This window comes from Notothenia rossii (assembly GCF_949606895.1).
Source record: "Notothenia rossii genome assembly, chromosome: 3".
In the NCBI taxonomy this organism is placed as follows: Eukaryota; Metazoa; Chordata; class Actinopteri; order Perciformes; family Nototheniidae; genus Notothenia; species Notothenia rossii.
Window position 1 is genome coordinate 57,089,043 of NC_136901.1, and position 22,045 is coordinate 57,111,087.

Genomic DNA, 22,045 nt, shown 5'->3' on the forward strand with positions numbered 1-22,045 from the left:
ACTAAACATTTATCTGCAGATCTCTATAAAGTATATTTCGTACTCGTTATTCTCTACTAATAGTTAATTAAAAACTGTATATAATGGCTATTTTGCACATCCCTTGCAAGATTTTCAAAGGTTTATTGACATATCATATACTATGGTGTAGTTATGCAATGATGAAAAACTTGGGTCGGAGGTTCCTCAACAGTGCATTACAAGACATCTATCAATATGTGTGTATACCTCCACCATTAAACTGTCATATTCTGCACATTTCTTATACTATCTACATACATAAGAGTATAATTAATGTGTATAATATCAGTTAAAATAAATGCTTCAACATAGTTAACATTGCAGGAAAGCAATGTATTAGACGTTAAGTACTTTGTCAGGCTTAATATTTATCTGTAGATACCCCCAAAGCTTTTTTCTTATTTAAAAGAAGACCTTAACCTAAGGTATTCTTTAATGTTTGAATACAGGTTAATTCGTTTTTCTGTTTTGCACATCCTCCTATTAATATCTTTGGACTTCCTGCACTAAACTGTTTTATCGTAGAGATCACTTACAGTATCTTCTTGATATTTGATATTCTATATTTCTATCATTGACCTTATACTTTCCCCCTATTTTGTATGTACTCTTAATATTCTTTTCATCAAATATAACATATTCAACAAAAAAATTAAATAACGTGCTTTAACCACTAGGCGGTGCAGGTTAAAAAACTGTCAAGTTTAAAGTGTTAACACAACAAATTATTAGGGCTGCCAGTCGATTAACATATTTAATCGCGATTAATCGCATGACGTTCATAGTTAATTGCGATTAATCGCAAATTAATCGCACATTTTTTATCCGTTCTAAATGTACCTTAGAGGAATGTTTTTCAAGTTTTTAATACTCTTATCAACATATGAGTGGACAAATATGCTTTATGCAAATGTTTGTTTATTATCATTTGATTAATGACAAATATTCTCCTAAATATTCTCAAGACAACAACCTGGAACCTCTCTCTCTCTCTCTCTCTCTCTCTCACGTTGCCCCTGCGGGTGACTAATGGCGCATTTCCACTGCAGGGCATCGCTCGGCTTAATACGGTATAGTTAGGCCTTGTTAGGCCTTGTTAGGACTGGCTCACTTTATGCTGCGTTTCCATTACAGTTTAGTAGCTGGGGCAGTAACTATAGTAACGCAGTGTAGGCGGAGCCGTGACGTCATCTTCAATGCGAACCACAGAAAAACAACATCAGCCGTTAGCTGTTAGCACTCAAGCTCACAGCTCCTCATATCTGTTCAGAAACTAGACAAAAGTTAAACAAGTACAAACCACAGACTGTCTGTGTCATGGCGAATACAGTCGCTGGTTTATTTATGTCTGTATAGGCCGTTGTTGTGAGTGTGGACGGCCGGTGCATATACTGCGTTAGCTTAGCCGATCCCCATTTAGAAAACACGCATTTTAAAAGATGTTTTGCCTGCGGTCTGTCTGCAGACTTGTCAAAGCATCAATTCATGGTTTTTACTAACCGGTATCAGTATGTTGTTACTTCGGCATCATTTTGAAACATGTATTACAATTAAATCACGGTCAAATATGTTCATTTTGTTGTAGTTGTAGCCCCCTTGCCAGCGATTATCTCTCTAGTTTAGCATACTCAGCCCGACTCAGCATGGTTGTTGGCCTGCCAAGAACCTCGATTTTATGGGGCCAGAAAAACTGTGAAATAGTACCCGCTAGCCGATACTACGCCAAGTGGAAACGCAACCAAAAACAGCTTAAACCGCGCTGTAGTGGAAATGCGCCATTACACTCTCTCCCAACCCTGTCTACTTCTTTGCACTGAGCCAGTTGCTCAAACAGACAAGCCTGTTTACAGTTGTCGGCGAAATGCCGCTCCTCTGTCTTCATCTTCAGTCAAAGCATGAGAAGTTCCCACTGTGGGTCAAAATAATGCGCTGTGATGTGCAGTCGACACGTTGGATGCGATCCGAATTATCTAACGAAGCCCCTCGTCCTCCACAATGTTAAGCTGTAGCCACCCATTTAGCTATCGCTGTTGAAAGCTTGCTGCTCGTAGACGCCGTGTCCAGGAGTCTCCCCGGCGTCTCCCCGGCAAACCTTCAAGCGTGATCTGCCGCAAGCGAGCGGCAGGAGCAAGGCTGTCAGCATCAGCTGGTCGCTTGGCTTGCTGTTTAAAACACCTTTTTTTGTATCCATATCTCTCGCTAGAATCTCCCACCATCCAACTAACAACAACAACAACAACAACATCAAGCCTTCGGGCTCTGAAACTACGGGGCGGGCCGAGGACAAATGCGTTAATCGCACGTCAAAATAATTAGTGGCGTTAAAAGAAATGTGCGTTAACGCGTTATCAACGCGTTAACTTGACAGCCCTACAAATTATACTTTTTATTATTAGCGTAGAACACTTATTTATATATAAGATCTGAAGATGTGTAGTTTTATCAACCCGGTATCACGGCAAGACGTGAACATGTGACGATTTACCATGCTGGGAGAGGTGAAGATGTCACGATTTCGTCCCTTCAAACGTTACAGTTACACGGTATTGTTAACCCATGTTAACCAGTGGAGAAATAACCGGAAATGCCACGCAAATGCTACCCCGACGTAATGATTTATTTTGTAATAGTCACACTCGATTACGCCGATTTTCTTGTTTCCCTAGCTGGTCGACACCTCTTTTAGCAGAAACAAAGGCTACATTAATGTATTAAATCGAGGTTAATCCATGCGTGTGGATGTGGAATTAACGGACGTGACGTTGTGCGATTGAGTTGCCAGGCAACAGCTTCGGTTCATGTTAATTTACAAACTCTTCAACTACAACCGTAGTTATATTTAAAAACATGTTAGAAGGCCTCACAAAATACTTTGATGCAAATTCAAATGTAAATGTGAAGGAATGTGTGTATAACAAAATACATCAGTCATAAAGAACAAAATACATCGGTCATAAACGAAACCGGAAACAGACTAGGCAAGATCCTCAGCTCGATGATTGGATGGTTTAGCCGCAATGCATGCTGGGATTTGGTGTTTATGTGATGTGAAATCTGAAAACGTTTTTTAAAAATAAAATAATACTTTATTCCGAGTGTTGCTTGCTTTTCTCTTTGAAAGTCATCACATAACGGCATTGTAATGCACGGTTCGGCTGCATTAAATATTACATATCTGCCGTAATTCTCTATTCTGCTGAGAAGACTTCGAGACACACAGGAGAACTGCCGCCAAAACTGAAAACGTGACATGGATCATAAATATATAAGCAATTAAACAACATCTTACATTTATTTTCACACAATACGTCTCCTCCAATTGGTAAATAGGCTGTATTTACACCATAATGGTGCAGCTGTGCACCACTACCTATCTACCAATTGGATCAAATATGAGGAGACGTATTGTGTGAAGAGAAATTGAACATGTTGTTTAATTGCTCATATATTTATGATCCACGTCACATATTCAGTTTCGTGGCAGTTCTTCCAGTTTGTCCAGAAGTCTTCTAATCAGGGCTCTATAAATAAAGAACAACGGCAGACGTGTAATATTTAATGCAGCCGAACCGTGTATTACAATGCTGTTATGTGTTGACTTCCAAAGAGAAAAGCAAGCACACTCGGAATAAAGTATTATTTTCTTCTTTTTTTTTTTATGTTTTCGGATTTCATATTGCATAAACCGGGCATAAACACCATTTCCCAACGTGCATTGCGGCTAAAACTTCCAATCACCGAGCATCAGTGGCGGCGCTAGGGAGTGGCTACTTGGGCTCAAGCCCCGGATTTTTTTCTGAAAAGCCCCGGATGTTTCACTTAAACATTTTTTTTTAAATTAAAAAAAATATTTTTTAAAACGTCTCGGGAGTAATGTGCAGTACCGGAGTCCACCAGAGAGGCAGCCGCTGCAGGACAGTAGCCTGCGTACTGCGTAGCTTTCCCTGCCCTGAAGAAGAAGTGATCCTTCCTAGTGCCCAGCAGTATCAGCAGCTGACAACAATGTCATCACCAGCAGCAAAGAAATGGATGATGTTTCAGGTTTGTGAATCTAATGGTGATATCTGCAGTCTGGCCGACTGAGTAAGAAGTGAAAAAGAGTGATGTAACGTTAATGTTATAGCTAGTAAACATGGATTAACCACACTAAGTATACCCTTATATGTTAGTATGTATACAGAACATGGCTAAAAATTATCTTAAGATGTAACGTTAACCCTTCATACCTCAGTCTACCTTTAAGACATTAAAATAACGTATTCCAATTTTTATATTGTTTTGGAATTATACCGGCTCTCGTTTCAGTACACTTAACAACGGAACCATAGCAACGGAACTGACAGGCAACCTTCTGAATCCGATTGGCTGTGACTGCCTCCACTCATTGTCCGATTCAGAAACGTGACTCTTACACTCTTTACGTCACAAACAAAGATGGTGGATGAGAATAGATCTATAAAACGATAAGCAATGCGCCAGAATCAAGGTGAGACTATCCAAATCCTTTAAAACTCTACGCACATTTGTTTCACCGAAATAAGTAAACGACTGTATTTGAGTGAGTTAAGGCATTTGTTTGCTTCATTAAAGGATGTTAATGAATAAGTGTTCTCCAGTGTCTTTTGTCCGATTTAAGGTATTATTAAGGTAGGATTAATGTTGCTCTCAAAATGCACCAGATTGATGCTTTTAACTTCAATATTTAAAAAAAAAAATCTTCCCGGGGGAGCATGCCCCCGGACCCCCCTAAAGGAGGCGACGACCCCCCTAAAGGATGTTCGGTCCACCCCCAGTTGTAAAAAAATAGCACTTTACCCCTGCACCCCCCAACAACTCCTGGGCTAAGCCACGGATCTCCTACAATCCTAAATCCGCCACTGCCGAGCATCAACCATAGCTGAGGATCTTGGGTAATCAGTTCAGTGGGTGTGTATCGCCTACGTCTGTTTTCGGTGACTTTATTTTGAAATGCAGTTCTTGACGGACGAGAAAAAAGCCAGATATTATAGAATTAAACAAATAAATAAAAACAAGGATAATTGTGTGTTATTGTTGAGTAAATAACAGTGTGTTATTTAGAAGAGAATAACAAATTAGAAGGAAAAAAAGATTTTAAAAATACATATTTAATTATTCTGAGCCCCATTTCTTTTCCTCACGGACGGCAAAACAAGTCAGACATTATACGATTTAAAATAAAAACAATAATCGTGGCTTGATTGAAAATGCCCGATTAAAATAGTAAAATAACTTAATATTAATATAGTGATATTACTGGAGTGACTGTACTATATGGTCACTTCAATGACTGCTACGGGTTGTACATGAAATAATAAATATAATGGCAATCAAAAAATTAAATGAATTACTCTTGTTAACGACTCTAATGGAGCCATTATGTTAGCAAATCAATTAAACACCTTAGCATGAATTCGTTTTTCCACCAACCAAGGTGTAAGCCTGACATATTTAACATGTAGTCAAATGTAGGAAAACACCAACTGAACACAAGGCAAACTGAAAAAATATATACAAAAAAAGATAGCATTTATGCTAACAGGCAACCCTTACCCTGCAATGAACTGGAAATCAGACATTAAAGAGCCTGTGACAGCCTCCCAACAACTGTTGTGCAATGAAATATTGTGCTACTAGTAATCTCGAACCGTCAGTTTAAAAAAGAAGGTGCGATACCGTTCCGATAAATATCAATTATTTCGAACATCGCGGGGAAATTCCTTCGACTCATTTTGAAGTTTTGGGGGAAGCCGGAAGTGACGTCAATGCGGGAATGCTTCACTGTGCGGTGAGAGAGCCAAACACGGACAAAGTGTGTTGTCATGCGTAGAAATGGTGAATTACTGAGTTTAGGCACGTTAATAACGTTTTAATGAAGTTGACTACAGTATATTCATATTTGTCAGTCCTTTCATGTCAATTCAACGAACACAAACACAAATGATCGTGGTGAAGATGATGATTAAATTAGGATCACAAATGATCGTGGTGAAGATGATGATTAAATTAGGATTACAAATCGGTAGTGAGAGCTGCTGAATTTCCTCCCGTCGGATGTGATATAAAAACAAATCGATTATTTTTGTAGTTGTAAACTCAAGTGGATGAAACTACATTTATTAGTGCTTTCTTGTCAATTCGGCATATGAACATTAAATGATCGTGAGGATGATGATTAAAAATCGTTTGTTTGAGCCGGTCTGCATTTCCTGATGAAAAAACAAACCGATTTTTTTTTTAGTTGTAGTACACCAACATGGATTAAACGTGTTTTTTTTTTCCACAATGTTGGGGAAATTAATGGATAAAATGCACGGATTATGATTATTATTATTATTATTATTCCGACTCCGTTCCCCGCAGCGAGGCTCCCCCGTTGACAGTTTACGTGAGCTGGGCTGGGTGCAGTGGCGGACTGGCCATCGGGACGAATCCCGATGGGCCGGTACCGAAGTGGGCCGGTCGGATAAGTCACTAGCACATCCCCCACTCCCCCCGTTGACAATTTACTAGCGGTACCGAAGTGGGCGGGTCGAGAGTCCCGGGTTGATTTTTAGTCCCAGACCAGCACTGGCTACATGACCGTATGATCGCCCATATTGACGCACCTAATTCCTGAACTTCTAACAGATACAACATAAACCGATCCTTCAGCCTCATATGAACTCTCAGACACGTTCAAAATTAAACTGTCATCGCTGTCTGAGTTTGCTGCTGTTTACATGCAGATGCTGGGATCCTGAACGGTGCAGCTGGAGCGCTTGGCCCGCAATGACGTCACACATAATTTGGCGGGATTTGAAGAGTCCCCGAGAAAATCCAGAATATGGTCAACATTGAAGGGCAGATTAATGGTTATCAAAGTACAAATATCCAAAATCAGTTCAGTAACGGTTTTCAAGGGGACAACATTTACTCAAATTGATGGGTTTGGATGAGGGGGGAAACTCGTGTCACAGGCTCTTTAACTGAAGGACTTTATCAGCATCTACACATTTTACCTTCTTAACTACAAAACAGAAATACATTGACCATTCTCAAAATGCATTCTGTTTTAGTTTTAGATTAGATGACACTTTCATAAGATGTGTAAAACATGACAATTTATATCAATCCCAGTAATTGACTTTTAGCTATATTGTGTCAGGGCTCTAAAAATGGCCATACGAGTCTGACTTTGACCAGACTTGAAATATCTTGAAAATATTACTTGGATTATTATTTACATTAATCTTTCAACTGATTTTCGTGAGCCTGTACATTTTCCTGTAGCTTAAAGGACAGCCAGCTGCAGAGCTAACCACATTTAACGGCAACTAGCAGGTACTTTAGCCAAAAGTTAAGGTATCTGTCCATCGCTCCATAAAGCACATCAGTACTCTTTTCTGTCTTCAAACTGTTTTATGACATCTTAATTAAAATCCCAAATGGTTTAACTGGTGAAGTCTAGAGAATTACTCATGATTCAATTTATTTACAGTTAACTAGTTCTAATTGTACCGCTTTAGTTGAGGTCAAGGAAAATATGAATGACCCATTTATATGTGCTCAGAACAGTCTCATAATACACACATGCACACAGAAGGATTCACACTTGTATTTCATGATCCGCCAAAGGATTCACACTTGTATTTCCGGATCCACACTTGTGTTTTTCAATGCACACACAAATGTGTTCCGTTTCATATACAGTACATGTAAATAAAATCCAAACACAGAAAAAAGTTTTATATGTGTATTTTTGATCCACACATATTTGTTTTCCGTTTAAAACCTCTGCACCTGCAATGCTGCAAACCGCTTTCTGTGCACGGATCGCTGTGCATTTGTGTGTGTGTTTTTTGTGACTCCCCTGACGCTCAGCCGATTCATACTTGTAATTGTTTCTATCTATAGCCAATCACATGAGCGAGCCCCCACGAGGGTAGATTTCTTGCGTTCATGACGTAGCGCTTCATGTACGCATTTTGCGCAGTCCGGAGCTGGCAGGTCCATGGAGCCTGCCTGCAGGCGCTAATCTCAGGACACCTCCACTCTCAGTACATTGCCACTTTCCGAACAGTAAATGCACGCAAATATAAGCCTTTATATTATTAAGGTACAGCACCACTTTCCGAACCATTGATGAATGCTTTTGTGTACACAAAAACGGCAGGCAAAACCGTTTTAAATGTGTGTTTCCTGTATGGCGAATACAGCTGCTTTATTTATGTCTGTATGGAGTTGTTGTGAGTGTGGAGGGAGCAGCTACAGGTTAGCTTAGCCTAATCGATCAGTGCACTACGAAGCCAGTGCTAGACACTGAACTGTCAACGGGGGGGAGCCCCGCCGGTCAACATCGGCCGATATTCACTCTAAATAGTTTGATCGGTGCTCTCTATAAAGGCCGATCAGGAGAGCTGGATCTGATCGATATGGACATACACGCGAGTGAAGTGTAACCGGACGCGCGAGAGAGATCAGATCAGCTGCTGAGTCTGACGGAGACACGCAGCTCTGATGCGTGATGCTCCGCCCTCTGTTTAGCGAGCTGACCGGACAGCGCAAAATGCGTATATGAAGTGTAATGAACGCAATAAATCCTACCCTTGTGGGGGCGCGCTCATGTGATTGGCTTAGACTGGAGGAGACATCTGATTGGCTATAGATGAGTACAAATCGGGTGAGCGTCAGGGGAGTCTCAAAAAACCCACACACGAATGCACAGCGATCCGTGCACAGAAAGCGGTTTGTGTTTGCAGGTTCAGAGGTTTTAAACGGAAAACAAATATGTGTGGATCAAAAATACATATGTAAAACTTTTTTCTGTGTTTGTATAATGAAACGGAACACATTTGTGTGTGCATTGAAAAACACAAGTGTGAATCCTTTTGCGGATCATGAAATACAAGTGTGAATCTTTCTATGTGCATGTGTGTATTATGAGACTGTTCTGGGCCCATACATTTATATCAATCCAATGAAAGCCAATATCAAACCCAGCCCATATAGTATTGTGATTTAATTAAAACATAAAGCCCTTAGTTCAATTTTGGTATGACAGGTTTATGGTGATGTTCTCCTGGGTGATGTGAAGTTGTCAACAAAGACATCTCAAACAATGGCAACTTTGAATAAAAAATAACATAGTCGACAAAAGGACTCCTTGATGTTTAGGTGTCAATCCAACCCCATAAAAAAAGTGTTACCCAAATGGTTATGACATTAAGTATATGTGGTTTGGGGTGGAAAGGCTAACACATCCTTTAAATGTAGCAGTGGAAGAGTATCTGATGATTATACATTAGTCAGTTAAGCAGTTGTCTTATTCCTACATTCCGTCTTTATAGTGCTTCTTCCTCCTGCGATACTTTGCAGTCCCTAATATCTTCCATCTCCACCATATCTTCTTTCTCTTGGACCACCGTTGGCCTAACCTCTGCTACAGGGGTCTCTCTACTTTGACTTTCAGGTTGACCAACAACTGAAACAAAGACATTTCCCCCCTGACCATAGGCAAGACTAATTATTGCTCTTTCTGATTCAATCCTTATTTCAGAATTCTCTCCTTTCTGGTCTTTTATTAAGGAAGAGGATTCTACAGAAAACTCTCGGCTGCTGTCAGGACTGGCTTTAACAACGGTCACACTACTTATTCTACCCCCTACAGGTGAGGAGGGGGACAGAGTTGTGCTAGGGGACAGAGGCAAACTGCTCAGTCTGTCTTTAGAAAGCTGATCAGGTGGAGAGCAAAGGGCAGAACCCGGAGAATCGCCCTCGACTGGCGAGAGTTTAGCCGTTTTGAGAATCCCCACCCTCTGTGATTCTGTCTTTTCTTCAGTCGTTGGGGTTCTGGTTTCTTCCAGCACTTGCTCCTTTGGAGATAGTGGGATAGAAAGCATATCCTGTTTGGTCAACGATGTTATGGACGTCAGACTTCCTGACTTTGAATTTGGACCCGGTGAACTTCTGGAGGACCGGTTTCCGTCGGCTGGAGTAGAAGAAGGGTTTTGTGGGGATACTGGAACGGTGTCAAGTCTGGGGATACCAATCATAGCAGGTGAGGGAGTTCGGACTTGTAATGGACTAGCACTTTTTCCAAAGGATGAAGATGGAACAGGTGATAAGCTAGTCATCGCTCGGCCTGATGGGAGTTTGGGGCTGGGAGTGAGGGCAGGGGAAATAGTTGTTTTTGCAGCCTCTGGTGGAGTATTTCTTAAACTTAGTTTAGGGCTCGCTGTGACCACGGGTGAGATATGAGTTTTTAATGAAGTGTCTGAAGAGGGGGTCTTGATTGGGAACGAAGATGGAGAGGATGAACCTAAGCTTATTAAAACTTGGCTGGCACTCAATACTGATTCCAGATCAGCGCTGGAGCTTGGGTCCGTGGGAGTTTTGGTAACTGTAAAACCTGTGCTTGAACAGGGTTCAGGTCGAACGGTAAGAAGGACAGGAGTTAAACCCGAAATGGATCCATGCATGGGGGCAATTGGAGTAGAGGTCTGTAGAGGCTCAGAATCAAATGCATCTTCATTTCTTGACACCTTATCCTCGGTCCTAGATGCTTGTCCAAAAGATGGAATGACAAGAGAAGTGGGTGCAGAAGCTGATGTAATCCCAACGGAAGGTTTGATCCCCAGGCTCGTATGAGGTTGAGGACTAGGCTCATGTTTAGAGCCATTCTCTGGACCAGACTTGGAGCCAGGTGACTGATCCTTAGCTTTGGAAGAGGGAGAATTAGCAGAAGCTGAAGTTGTATTCTCATGTTGAGGTGAAGCAGGCGTTTCATTCTTTAAATTGTCCGCTTCAAGTTTGATACCAGGTTTAGTACCACGTTCAGATGCGACTTCAATGTTCTCTGCCGGCAGAAGTTCCTCTAGAACAACAGGTTGCTGCTGAATAGCGAGTCTTACAGCTGCAGTGTCCCTGCCTGTCCCCTCTCTGACTTTAATGCCGCTGGGGTCGCTGCCACGCCTCAGCCCGAATATGCTAACACTCTTCTTGCGTTTCCCCACATTCGGAGCCACCCCGTTGGAGCCGTCGAACATGCTTCTCAGATTGTAAACGCCTTCCTTCCGCTCCTCGCTGTCCTGGGATTGGTCCAGCTGGTCCCCTGAACTGCCCAAAGGATTAGGGCCTCCATGGAGCTTCTTATCAGTGTGTATCACCCTGAACCTGAATAGATTATGATACATTCAGGATTATGAGTTTTGCTACCCCTTCCCAACATGCACTAATTACAAAGTAGTTTAATTGTTACCTTCCAACAGAGAAGACAGTCTGCTCTCCAGGTCGTTGTTTAATACGGGGGGTTCGGCTTTGTCGCCGGCCCTTTTTAGATCGGACCTGAGCACACAGGTGGCAGGAGTTGTGGCCGGTGCCTGAGTGGACTGTGTGGTGATGGGGAGGAACACCACCAAGGGACTCCTTACGCAGCCTGAGCATAAAAAATCATTAGATCAGTAATATGAGATATAAGCAGAGGTAAAAAAAATCTGAAAGCAGTCCATCATTTTGACGGATTAGAACAAACTCAGAACAGCGCCAAAGTTTCCCCGCAGCAGGGCTCCGGTGTTATGCCTTTATATCGTTTCCAGACCTAACTTAGCCGTACAAATCAATGAAATGTCTGGGAGTTTATGCTTTACGCTGTGGCGCGCTCCCGCGAGGTGCAGTGGGCATGCATAACACCGGCCCTAACAGTTCACGAGTCATTGGTCATTTTTATCATGAAATTGTTACTAGTATAGTGGTATGAGTATATTGTTGAGTATTGTTTTGGATGTGTGTCTAAAGCTAGAACCAAACTCCTCCTGGTTGAATGTAAGCCAACATTTGGGTGTTGTTTGGTCCCATTGAGAATAACACTTTGGCAATGTTAAAAGTACTTCAAATGCTTTACTTACTACTTACAGGGAAATCAGTGACATTATGAGTCTTTACAAAAAAAAGACAATGTTTACATTCATTTAGGGGATTCCAGAATTTGAGGAGCTAAATAAAAAAAAACATTTTTTCCTCTGACATGCAGTAAACAGTAAATATGTCACACTAGTACAGACTGATGGACCAGCTTACCTGGGGTCGTGGCGCACACACACATTCTGGTTTCCAAACATCTCATTGAAGGCTTCCATGTTAGCTAGAGGTGACAAAAGGAAAATACATATGAGGGTGGTACTTACGGTTAGAAAGATTTGCTAATGGAAACCTTTTTTATCTGAATGGAATTATATTGTAGAATAAATAAATGATGCATTGAAGGGTTTACGGCAGGGAAAAATAAGAGCAAAATAGAACACAGTAAAAGGAGAAGGATAAAGGACTAAAGGAAAGATTTATGTTGATTCTGTTACGGTGAGTGAAGCAAGCAGGACCCAAATGCAGATAACTCTGATTAACCTTTATTTTAAGGATAAGAAGAAAATAACTTGGACAAAAAACAGAACACTCACCGGTGAACTCATTCACAAACAAAAGACGAACCAACACTGAACACAGGAAGAGCCAAGACTAAATACAGGGAGGGGTAATCACAAGATGAGAAACAGCCGGGCAGGGGAGGAGAAACACAAGGGTGACAGGTGAACACAATCAGACAATTAGACACACTAGGGAAACTAACGACAAGGACCAGACAATATACAAGGAGCAAAACACCCATAACCAGACATAAAAAACTACAACCGTGACATAACATGAGAATCCTGACAAAAAAAAAACCCACAAAAGTCCAAAACCTCAAGCAGGGTGGGTGGAGGGGGTCAGGAGGACGGGATTTTGGGCTGACAGCCCAGGAGCACAGCGGAGGACCCGGAAGGGATCTCGGGCGGGCGGCCCGGGGGCAAGGCAGAAGCCGAGAAGGGGGGCTTGGGCGGACGACCCGGGGGCAAGGCAGAGTCCAAGGTGGGGCGAAGGCCACAGCAGGCTAACTCAGGGGGCCGAGCATGAGGGTGAAGGCAGCGGCAGGAAGAGTCAGGGGGCCGGGCCCGAGGGCGAGGACCGCGGCAGGAAGAGTCAGGGGGCCTGGCCCCAGGGCGAAGACCGCGGCACTCAGGGGGCCAGGCTCAAGGGCGAAGACCACGGCTCTCAGGGGGCCGGGCTCGAGGGCGAAGACCGCGGCTCTCAGGGGGCCGAGCTCGAGGTTGAAGACCAGACAGCTCCGGAGGCCGGGCAGGACCCGGTGTCGGCCGAACAGGAACCGGAGCCGGTGGGACAGGCTTCGGCAGGATCCCCCACGGAAGAGGACCAGGAGTTGGCAGGACCCCCGGCGCGACAGGTGACGGCGGGGCCTCCAACGAAACAGGACAAGGGGTTGGCAGGACCCCCGGCAGAAGAGTAGTCGGCTGGACCCCCAACGGGACAGGACATGGAGTTGGCAGGACCCCCAGCGGAAGAGTAGTCGGCGGGACCCCCAACGGGACAGGACATAGGGTTGGCAGGACCCCCGGCAGAAGAGTAGTCGGCGGGGCCTCCAACGGCACAGGACATAGGGTTGGCTGGACCCCCGGCAGAAGAGTGGTCGGCGGAACCCCCAATGGGAACGGACATGGAGTTGGCAGGACCTCCAGCGGAACCTCCAACGGCACGGACATAGGATTGGCAGGACCCCCGGCAGAAGAGTAGTCGGCGGGACCTTCAACGGGACAGGACATGGAGTTGGCAGGACCCCCAGCGGAACGTCCAACGGACCAGGACGTTGGGTAGGGACTTGAGACGTGACTCGAGAGGTGGCTTGAGAGGAGACTCGAGAGGAGACTCGAGAGGGGAACCAAGGGGGGACTCGAGAGGGGACTCGAGAGGGGACTAAAGAAGAGACTCGAGAGGAGACTCTAGAGGGGAACCAAGGGGGGACTTGAAAGGGGACTAGAGAGGGGACTAGAGGAGGGACTAGAGAGGGGACTAGAGGAGGGACTAGATGAGGGACTAGAGAGGGGACTAGAGGAGGGACTAGAGGAGGGACTAGAGGAGGGACTATGGCAGCTGGGGCCAGAACTGGGTCTGGAACCATGGCTACTGGGGCCGGAACCAGGGCCGCTGGGGCCGGAACCATGGCTGCTGGGGCCAGAACTGGGTCTGGAACCATGGCTGCTGGGACCAGAACCGGGGCTGGAACCATGGCTGCTGGGACCAGAACCGGGGCTGGAACCATGGCTGTTGGGGCCAGAACTGGGGCCGGAACCCGGAACCTTGGCTGTGTGGGATGGTACTGGAGCACAAAGCGTGGCTTCTGGGGCTCGGGCTGCTAGCCTGGACCTGCGACTCCTTCGCTTAGGAGCCTTTTGGAGGCTCCGTGGACCTCTAAAAGCCAGACGAGTACCAGAGAACGGCTCCTGGACAGGAGCAGGAACTGGGGAAGAAGCAGGGGTTGACTCCAGATGGAACACACCGAGGCGTATGGCGTCAGGTTGGGAATTGGGAGGCAGGGAGCTAGCATGCCTGGGGCTAGCAGGCCGGGAAACAGGTTTGACCTCAAAGCTGCCAAAAAAGTCCTCCACCCACTTGGGTAGCAACTCCCTCAACCAGGGCCTTCAGGTTACCTCCTGGTGTGCCGCAGAAAAAACTGACTTCCTCTCTTCACTACTGGAGGCATATCTAAAGTCATTCCTCAAACATGTCAAAATGTACTCCACCTCGTACAAACTGTCCGCTGGGTCCATTCTTGGTTGGTTCGTACTGTTACGGTGAGTGAAGCAAGCAGGACCCAAATGCAGATAACTCTGATTAACCATTATTTTAAGGATAAAAAGAAAATAACTTGGACAAAAAACAGAACACTCACCGGTGAACTCATTCACAAACAAAAGACGAACCAACACTGAACACAGGAAGAGCCAAGACTAAATACAGGGAGGGGTAATCACAAGACGAGAAACAGCCGGGCAGGGGAGGAGAAACACAAAGGTGACAGGTGAACACAATCAGACAATTAGAAACACCAGGGAAACTAACGACAGGGAGGAAAAACACAGGGAGAGGGATAAGACAATATACAAGGAGGAAAACACCCATAACCAGACATACAAAACTACAACCGTGACATAACATGAGAATCCTGACAGATTATTTGGAACTTTAACAGAAATGAATTCAAAATACTATACTGAAGTTCTTTAGTCACCTTCATTTTCAATAATGCATTTGAGGATCTGCTCCACAGTGTCCTGGTTCTCCTCATCATCTTCTGAAACACAGCAGAACAAGGAAAACGATACACTTTTAAATATTGCAGAACATATCAAATGAACTACTTGCAGTAGTGTGAAAAGGGCCAAGACTGAGTTGAAGTTCTTTCAGTTCGTCTATCAATGCTGCAGGAAGTGTACCAGCAATCTCACAACAAGGATTTGAGATAGAGCAATAGTATGTTTGTTTGCACTTTAGTTTGTGGGATTTGTTACATTACTGCCACTGACGGAGATGAGTCAGATTCATGTTTTTTTCTTGATGTTACCACCAGGCCGTTGCTCAGTCCTGTGCATTAGAAAGTTGGCTTGGTCTGAGCCCTTCCATTCTGTCCATTCACAGAGCACGTGTATTAGTGTTTGGACTTATTTAGAGGTTCCATGTCTATTCTCAACCCACCGTCTGCATTTATGCCGATTTTCTCCTCCTCCCCCTCTTCGTCATCCAATTCTCCGGTGCGGCAGCGGTAGCCCTTCTTCTTCAGGAGGTGGCAGACAAGGAAGCCAAACAGTCCGGTGAGGAAGAAGAGGAAGACCACCACAAAGATCATGTAGGGCGGGGGTTCATCCCCCCCTTCAGAGACTTCTAATTCAGTCATAATGCCGGTTTAACCTGAGACATGGAGAGACAGATAAGAATAATCATTTCTGCGTACTTTCAGCAATTTCAGTTCGAACTACTAAAGTGAAAACATGATGTTCAGCTAAGCGTGGGACAACTGGGACATTAGAGTAGAAAAACACATTTGTGAGAATGTACTGTGTTGAGCTGTGTGCTATACAATGTTTACCATGTTTTCCATCTTAGTTTAGTATGTTAGCATGCTCACAATTGCTAATTAGTGGTAAACAAAAACTAAAGCTGAGACTGATGGTGCAGGAGTATATTTGGTCATAAAGCAAATTATAAATCCATCCATAATAATGGAGGCATTTCACTCAAAACCACATACCTCAAAGTGGAGCAAGAGTAAATATGTGATGTGTGTCTTATTAGCTTAATGCTATGTTGCTTGGCCCAGATAAAAAACATGAGAAAGACAGCCACTTACATTATACAACATCCACATAATACCAACATATTATATACAGAAACATTATATATATATCATATATATAATATATATATATGTTGCAGAATGGTTAACATCGGGTCTGTCTAAAAAACTAAATTAGATAAAATCAGCCTTCTGGGAAATGTTCACAAACCAGATAGACCAGCCGTCATCAGAAGTTATTTGTCTCCTATCCTCTCTGCCAATGAGATTCTCAGCCAGAAGACATACAAATGATACTCTTTTCAACCATTCTGTCCTCGGTAAGTGCCTCTTCCCAAATGTGTTTATTCTAGAACCTGTACAAATATTATCAAACCAGAGAAACATAATTCTGGGGCATGGAGTGGGACAGGAGTCCTGTCTGAGACCAACACAGTTTCTTATTTACATCAAAAAACAATCCACAGTCCTACTTCTCCTTGAGATTAACATTAAGTTCCTGCTCAACGCCAATTAAATAGTTCCAAATGTCAACAGAAGAGGGTTTACAACGACGTCATGGTAATCCAGAGGAGAGAAAAGTCTCAGTGAAATAGACACTACTGCACCCTGGGTCACACCGTGCGGGAACAGGGCTCCAACTTCTATCAGATGGTTCCAACCTGGCCATAAAACAAACTGTTATAAGGCTTAGGGAGCTTTGAATGCAAATAAAAGTGATTTGGAAAAATATTTCATGAATATCGCTCAACAGCTACGATTCTCTTTCCAGGCCAATTTTGTTCCCTGTTTCAAAACAAGAATTTGAAAACCAAGTCTGAAACACCCTGAGTAATGCTTGCAGAACTATAGCTACCCGTTAACAATTATCTTGCATGCAAAGCTCAACTGAGCAATCAGCAATCTCCAAGTGCACCCCCCCCCCCCCCTTCTGGACCAGCTGATAATACGTTAAACACCTCAGTCAGAAGCTAGAGACACCGTCCTCCATCATACCAGACTAAGCTATTGACAGACGTTTAAGCTTTATTTCTTTTTTATCTTCCACTTGTTTTCTTAGTTGGCTTAAAAAAATGAATAATTACATAAATAAAGAATATTTTTAAGCACAACAATGCAGATATACACACCCAGTATAGCATTATGCCTGATATTGCTGTGATGTTCTTACTTTAAATACCTTTTAGTTATGCATTTGCTATAGCTATAATCCCTTACAAATGCAGTACATTATAAAATACAGAAACCTAGCAGCATTATTCGTCTATCTTCCTGTATGGCTGATATTGAGGAATACTACATATTTCTTACCATCTCCCTGCCGGTCCCAGTGGAAACATCGGAACATGTCAAAGTCAGCATGATCAATGTGAAATATGTGTGTTGAATAAGAAGCTAAAAGCAGCGGAGTGTGTGCCCCTCCTGCGAAGAAAGGGTTCCCCTCAGCCCCACCTACATGTCTATCTACAGATGACGTGTGTGAGTACACACAAATGTACACAGACATTTAATAACAATATTTGCTCTAATTATAGGTACATAATAAATTATGTCCATCCATTTATGTATATGACCTGTTTATGTACAAAACATGAAGTTTTAATAGTGCACATGCACAAACAGGCACACAAACAGTTAGAGCATGACTTAAAATATAGCAGCTTATCTTGGTCACCCCTACTACTGACTTATCAGGGTCGCGCACACACAAACACACAGAAAAAACTGAGATGTTGGGGTTAGGGTTCATATTAAATTGAACCTATTTTTTCATTTAAATTAATAGTATTGCTTTCAACAATCCTAACACAGGTATGTGTAATTTGTTGACATTATACATTTCATTAGAGTCAACATTTCAGCTTTTTCAGTGAACTGACAAACACACACATACACACACACACATTGGATTGTTAAGCATTGATATTTATTGGGATGGGATTAGCGCAACATTAAACACCTTCATATTTTAACTTTGTCATGTATCTATCCATCCATCCGTCCGTCCATTGATCCGTCCGTTCATCCATCCATCTTTTATGACTGTAACAGGGCACCGTATATCTCACCTGGAGCAGGCGCCCCATGAACTCCACAGAAACCTTCACTGCGTGTCCCCCTCCCGCATTCCCGTCTTGCTGTGCTGATCCTATCAGATAAAGGCAAAAAGACATAACCCTGTATTGAGTGAAGGAGAATAAGCCGTACCCAGCATGCCGTTCTGCAGTGTAGCAGATAATGCTTGAAGCAGAGTGTGTATCAGGGTACTTCTGTGTTTACTGTCAGTCACTGTGCTCAGGTATCACAACGTCTCTGTAGGACCAGATAGCTCTGGCTCTGTGCTTTAGTTTTTGTGTTCCAGTTGGGGATGTAGTTTGGGTTCTAGTCTGTTACAATTTGTTTGAATCTTGACATGTTGTCAGGCTGGTAGCAGAGTGAGGGGATTCTTCTCTTTGCTCAGTACCTGGCATTGCATTTTTTTTTTGGCAATAGGAGTGGGGGTCACTGTTTCTTAGTTTGAAGCAGGTATTTAATTTGTCTTAGTTTGATTTTGAGGTGTAATGGGATTTAGCCTTATTTAGTAGGCTTTAATTGTAGTTTTTTGTGCACCTACAAGATGTTTTGAAGCACTCTGAATCCATTATTTTTGTCCAATCTGGCAGACACTTGGTATGTGCCGGATTGGAATTGGTTCTTTGGCAGATGTGAGTAATCTAAGCCAGGTTTTTATAAACATTTGACAGTAAATGTAACTTTTTGTTTCATAGAATGCCCTGCATGCTTTCCTTCTCATGTACATTTAATGATGGGTTAAATATTTCCCAGTTCCCAGTTTCCTCTGTTGTTTTTCTATTTTCTACGACTCAGAAAGTGTCTGTGGTGTCTTGTAAAAGTATCAGCAGCACAAAAGTGCCGGAAAGAGGACAGCAGCTGTAGACTTCCAGTAAAGTGCATTATTTGATCTTTATCTGAAGGCTGGTAAACGGCACTGTTTGGTCTATGCAGGCAGTGGTAAATCAATTCATGTTTTACCCTTAATAAAAGTTTATTTTGACCCTTTTTGGTTATGTCAGCAGGTTTGACTGAAACACAACATCCCTTCTTGATATATCTAATTAATGACCATGGATGTGATTTAATATAATAAAGCTACAGATGCAGGAAGAAACACAGGTCTGACACTGAGAGGAGATACTCATACACATTCTCTCTCTCTATTAAACACACACAGCTTAAAGAGGCAGAGAGATGACTCAGCATAATCATGACCTCCACAGAATCCTCTCTCAGTGACGTGTGTGTGTGTGTGTGTGTGTGTGTGTGTGTGTGTGTGTGTGTGTGTGTGTGTGTGTGTGTGTGTGTGTGTGTGTGTGTGTGTGTGTGTGTGTGTGTGTGTGTGTGTGTGTGTGTGTGTGTGTGTGTGTGTGTGTGTGTGTGTGTGTGTGTGTCATTATGTCACTATAACAGTGTGCTCCAGAAGAGGGGGTGAGCTGGCTAAACTTGGTAAATGAACACCATGAGCTGAAATGATGCAGCAAACCATGGCCTCTGTAAAGGGTATTACCTGTAAACTTTAGGTTTAATCAGGTGTATTATATTACATGTGCCTGGCTTAAATGAGAAGTACATACAAGCTTAAGTGGGTTTTATTTTGATTCTAAGATGTTCGAGGGCGGCACAATGATGCGTTGACCAGCACAGCAACCCACCGTAGAATCCCCTGAAATCTCTGACTCTGACTTCTAACCAGTGATGTAAAGTAACTAAGTACATTTACTCAAGTACTGTACTTAAGTAAAATGTTGAGGTGATTGTACTTTACTTGAGTAATTTAATGTTTTGCTACTTTCCTTCTACTCCAACACATTTCAGAGGTAAATGGTGTAATTTTACTACACGTATTTGATCCCTTTAGTTACTTTACAGATGTGGATGAATGATGTGAAATATAATCAAGTGTTAAATCAGACTTTAGTTCCACCTGGAGTAAATTCACAAGCTACCCTGCAGTATACAAAGTCATTCAAACTAGCTGCACCTTTACCAGCTTTGAGAACACTTTCATGATCAATCATTATAAAACATATCATATATATTATTCTGAAATTGACCAATCTGCACAATGACTATGTTTACTTTTGGTACTTTAACCATAATACTTTTCTACTTTTACTTGAGTAGCATTTTGATTGCAGGACTTTTAGTTGTAACAGAGTATTCCCACACTCTGGTGCTTCTACTTTTACTTAATGACACAGTACTTCTTCCATCGCTGCTTGAGTTAAATGTACATTGTGAACTGACTACACTGAATCACCAGTGTTGAAGCAGTGGAAGTGACTGACTCACATTGTTGAACTTTTCTCTTAGACTTTAATTAAAATACCACGGAAATAACTAATCATGGTGTGAAAGCTCTCTAGTAAATGATTGATTTTTAGTATTGTATGAAGTGGGACAGCAAGAACAGAAATCCAGTATCCATGTATTATGTGAATATTGTGTCAGTGCAGGACAGCTCAGAGAGGTTCCCTTGGTTTGACCACTTCCTTTGGTTTTTCACCCTATGCTTTAACATCACCCACACTGTCAACTCCACCATATTAATCCTGACTTTCATCATCACCAGCAAGCTTCTACTTTAGGAATCCATATGTGTGTCCAACTAACACTTTGAGGAAATCCAACTTTGCCTTTAAATATTTTTCTGAATCCTTCACTTCACCCTTTAGAAGAGTGAATGACCTCAGCTAACAGTATGTCAAATGAATTTGTTTTCCTAACTGTTTAGCACTGTGTGTTAATGGTCTGTATGAAGGTCTGACAAATCTGTCAAATAATTAAAAAGGTAGCAATACTAAAGTGTAGAAATACTTTGGAAGAAGTTAAAGTACTGCATTTACAATCTTACTTAACTGAAAGTACAAAAGTACGGCAATCAAAATGTAGTATACATTATAGTAAAATTACTTATTAAATTAAGCACTTAATAATACTTAATTAATAGGTATATTATTAAATTACTGGATATTTTCTTAACAAGTAGCTAGTAACTAATGCTGATAGAAAAGTGAAGTGGAGTAAAATGTATAAAATTGGCTTTCACCATTTAATGTAGAAGCATACAATGGAAATACTCAGCTGCTCAAGTACTTCAAAATTGTAATTAAATACAATAAATGTTAAGGTGCACCTATCATGCTATTTTTAGGCAATAGCATAGGTCTCAGATATATAAAAAATATATAAAAAACATGTCTATGAAGTGTTTTGCTCATAATACCAAACAGATCACCCATTCTAGCCATGCCTCATATCACCCTATGTCACTTCCTGTTCAAAAGTGCTGATTTTGGGTATAAAGCTTTAATAAAAAAAAAATGTGATGAAAAAAGGAGGGGGCTGAGCTCATGCGGGACCCGGCAGCTACTGTCTAAACTAAATACTGCCATGATGAAACGCCATATCATGGATTATCAAGGATTCTTTCTGAAACAGTATGGAGCTCAAAGGCTTTCTCTCTTGCTGGTTATACCACAAGGTGGCGAGCCGTCAGGGCCCTCTAGGCCCTCTCTGATGGCCTAAGATATTCAAAAAAATAACATTTGAAAACAATATTTTTTTAGTTATATTTTTCATTAGTTTTACCAAAATAACTTGATTTAATTGTATTTAAAATAATATATCCAAAGAAATACATCCTTTGAATCTGCCTGTTCAGTTTCTGTTTGAATGTGAAGAGTTAAATGAAAGAAGCTTGTCTCTGCGAGTTATACGATACGATACGATAATACTTTATTGGTCAGATCAAGTCTGAAATTTGACTTGCGTCACAGCAGCTCC

General features: G+C 42.3%; 1 protein-coding gene across 5 annotated transcripts; it reads right to left on the reverse strand.

Annotated features, from left to right (window-relative positions):
- Nucleotides 1-9,022: 9,022 nt before the first annotated feature.
- Nucleotides 9,023-18,352, reverse strand: rell2 (RELT like 2). 5 transcript variants are annotated; one of them, XM_079669924.1, is made up of 6 exons: nucleotides 18,271-18,352; nucleotides 15,604-15,816; nucleotides 15,140-15,202; nucleotides 12,097-12,160; nucleotides 11,279-11,455; nucleotides 9,023-11,193 (listed from the first exon to the last, which is right to left on the reverse strand). In XM_079669924.1, the coding sequence occupies exons 2-6, from the start codon at nucleotides 15,800-15,802 to the stop codon at nucleotides 9,363-9,365; spliced, it is 2,334 nt and encodes a 777-aa protein (XP_079526050.1). In that variant the 5' UTR covers nucleotides 15,803-15,816; nucleotides 18,271-18,352; the 3' UTR covers nucleotides 9,023-9,362. The 5 variants fall into 5 exon arrangements, with proteins under 5 accessions (XP_079526050.1, XP_079526049.1, XP_079526051.1 ...); XM_079669923.1 differs by lacking the exon at nucleotides 18,271-18,352 and adding an exon at nucleotides 17,513-17,619; XM_079669925.1 differs by lacking the exon at nucleotides 18,271-18,352 and adding an exon at nucleotides 16,413-16,816.
- Between the last annotated feature and the right edge of the window lie 3,693 nt (nucleotides 18,353-22,045).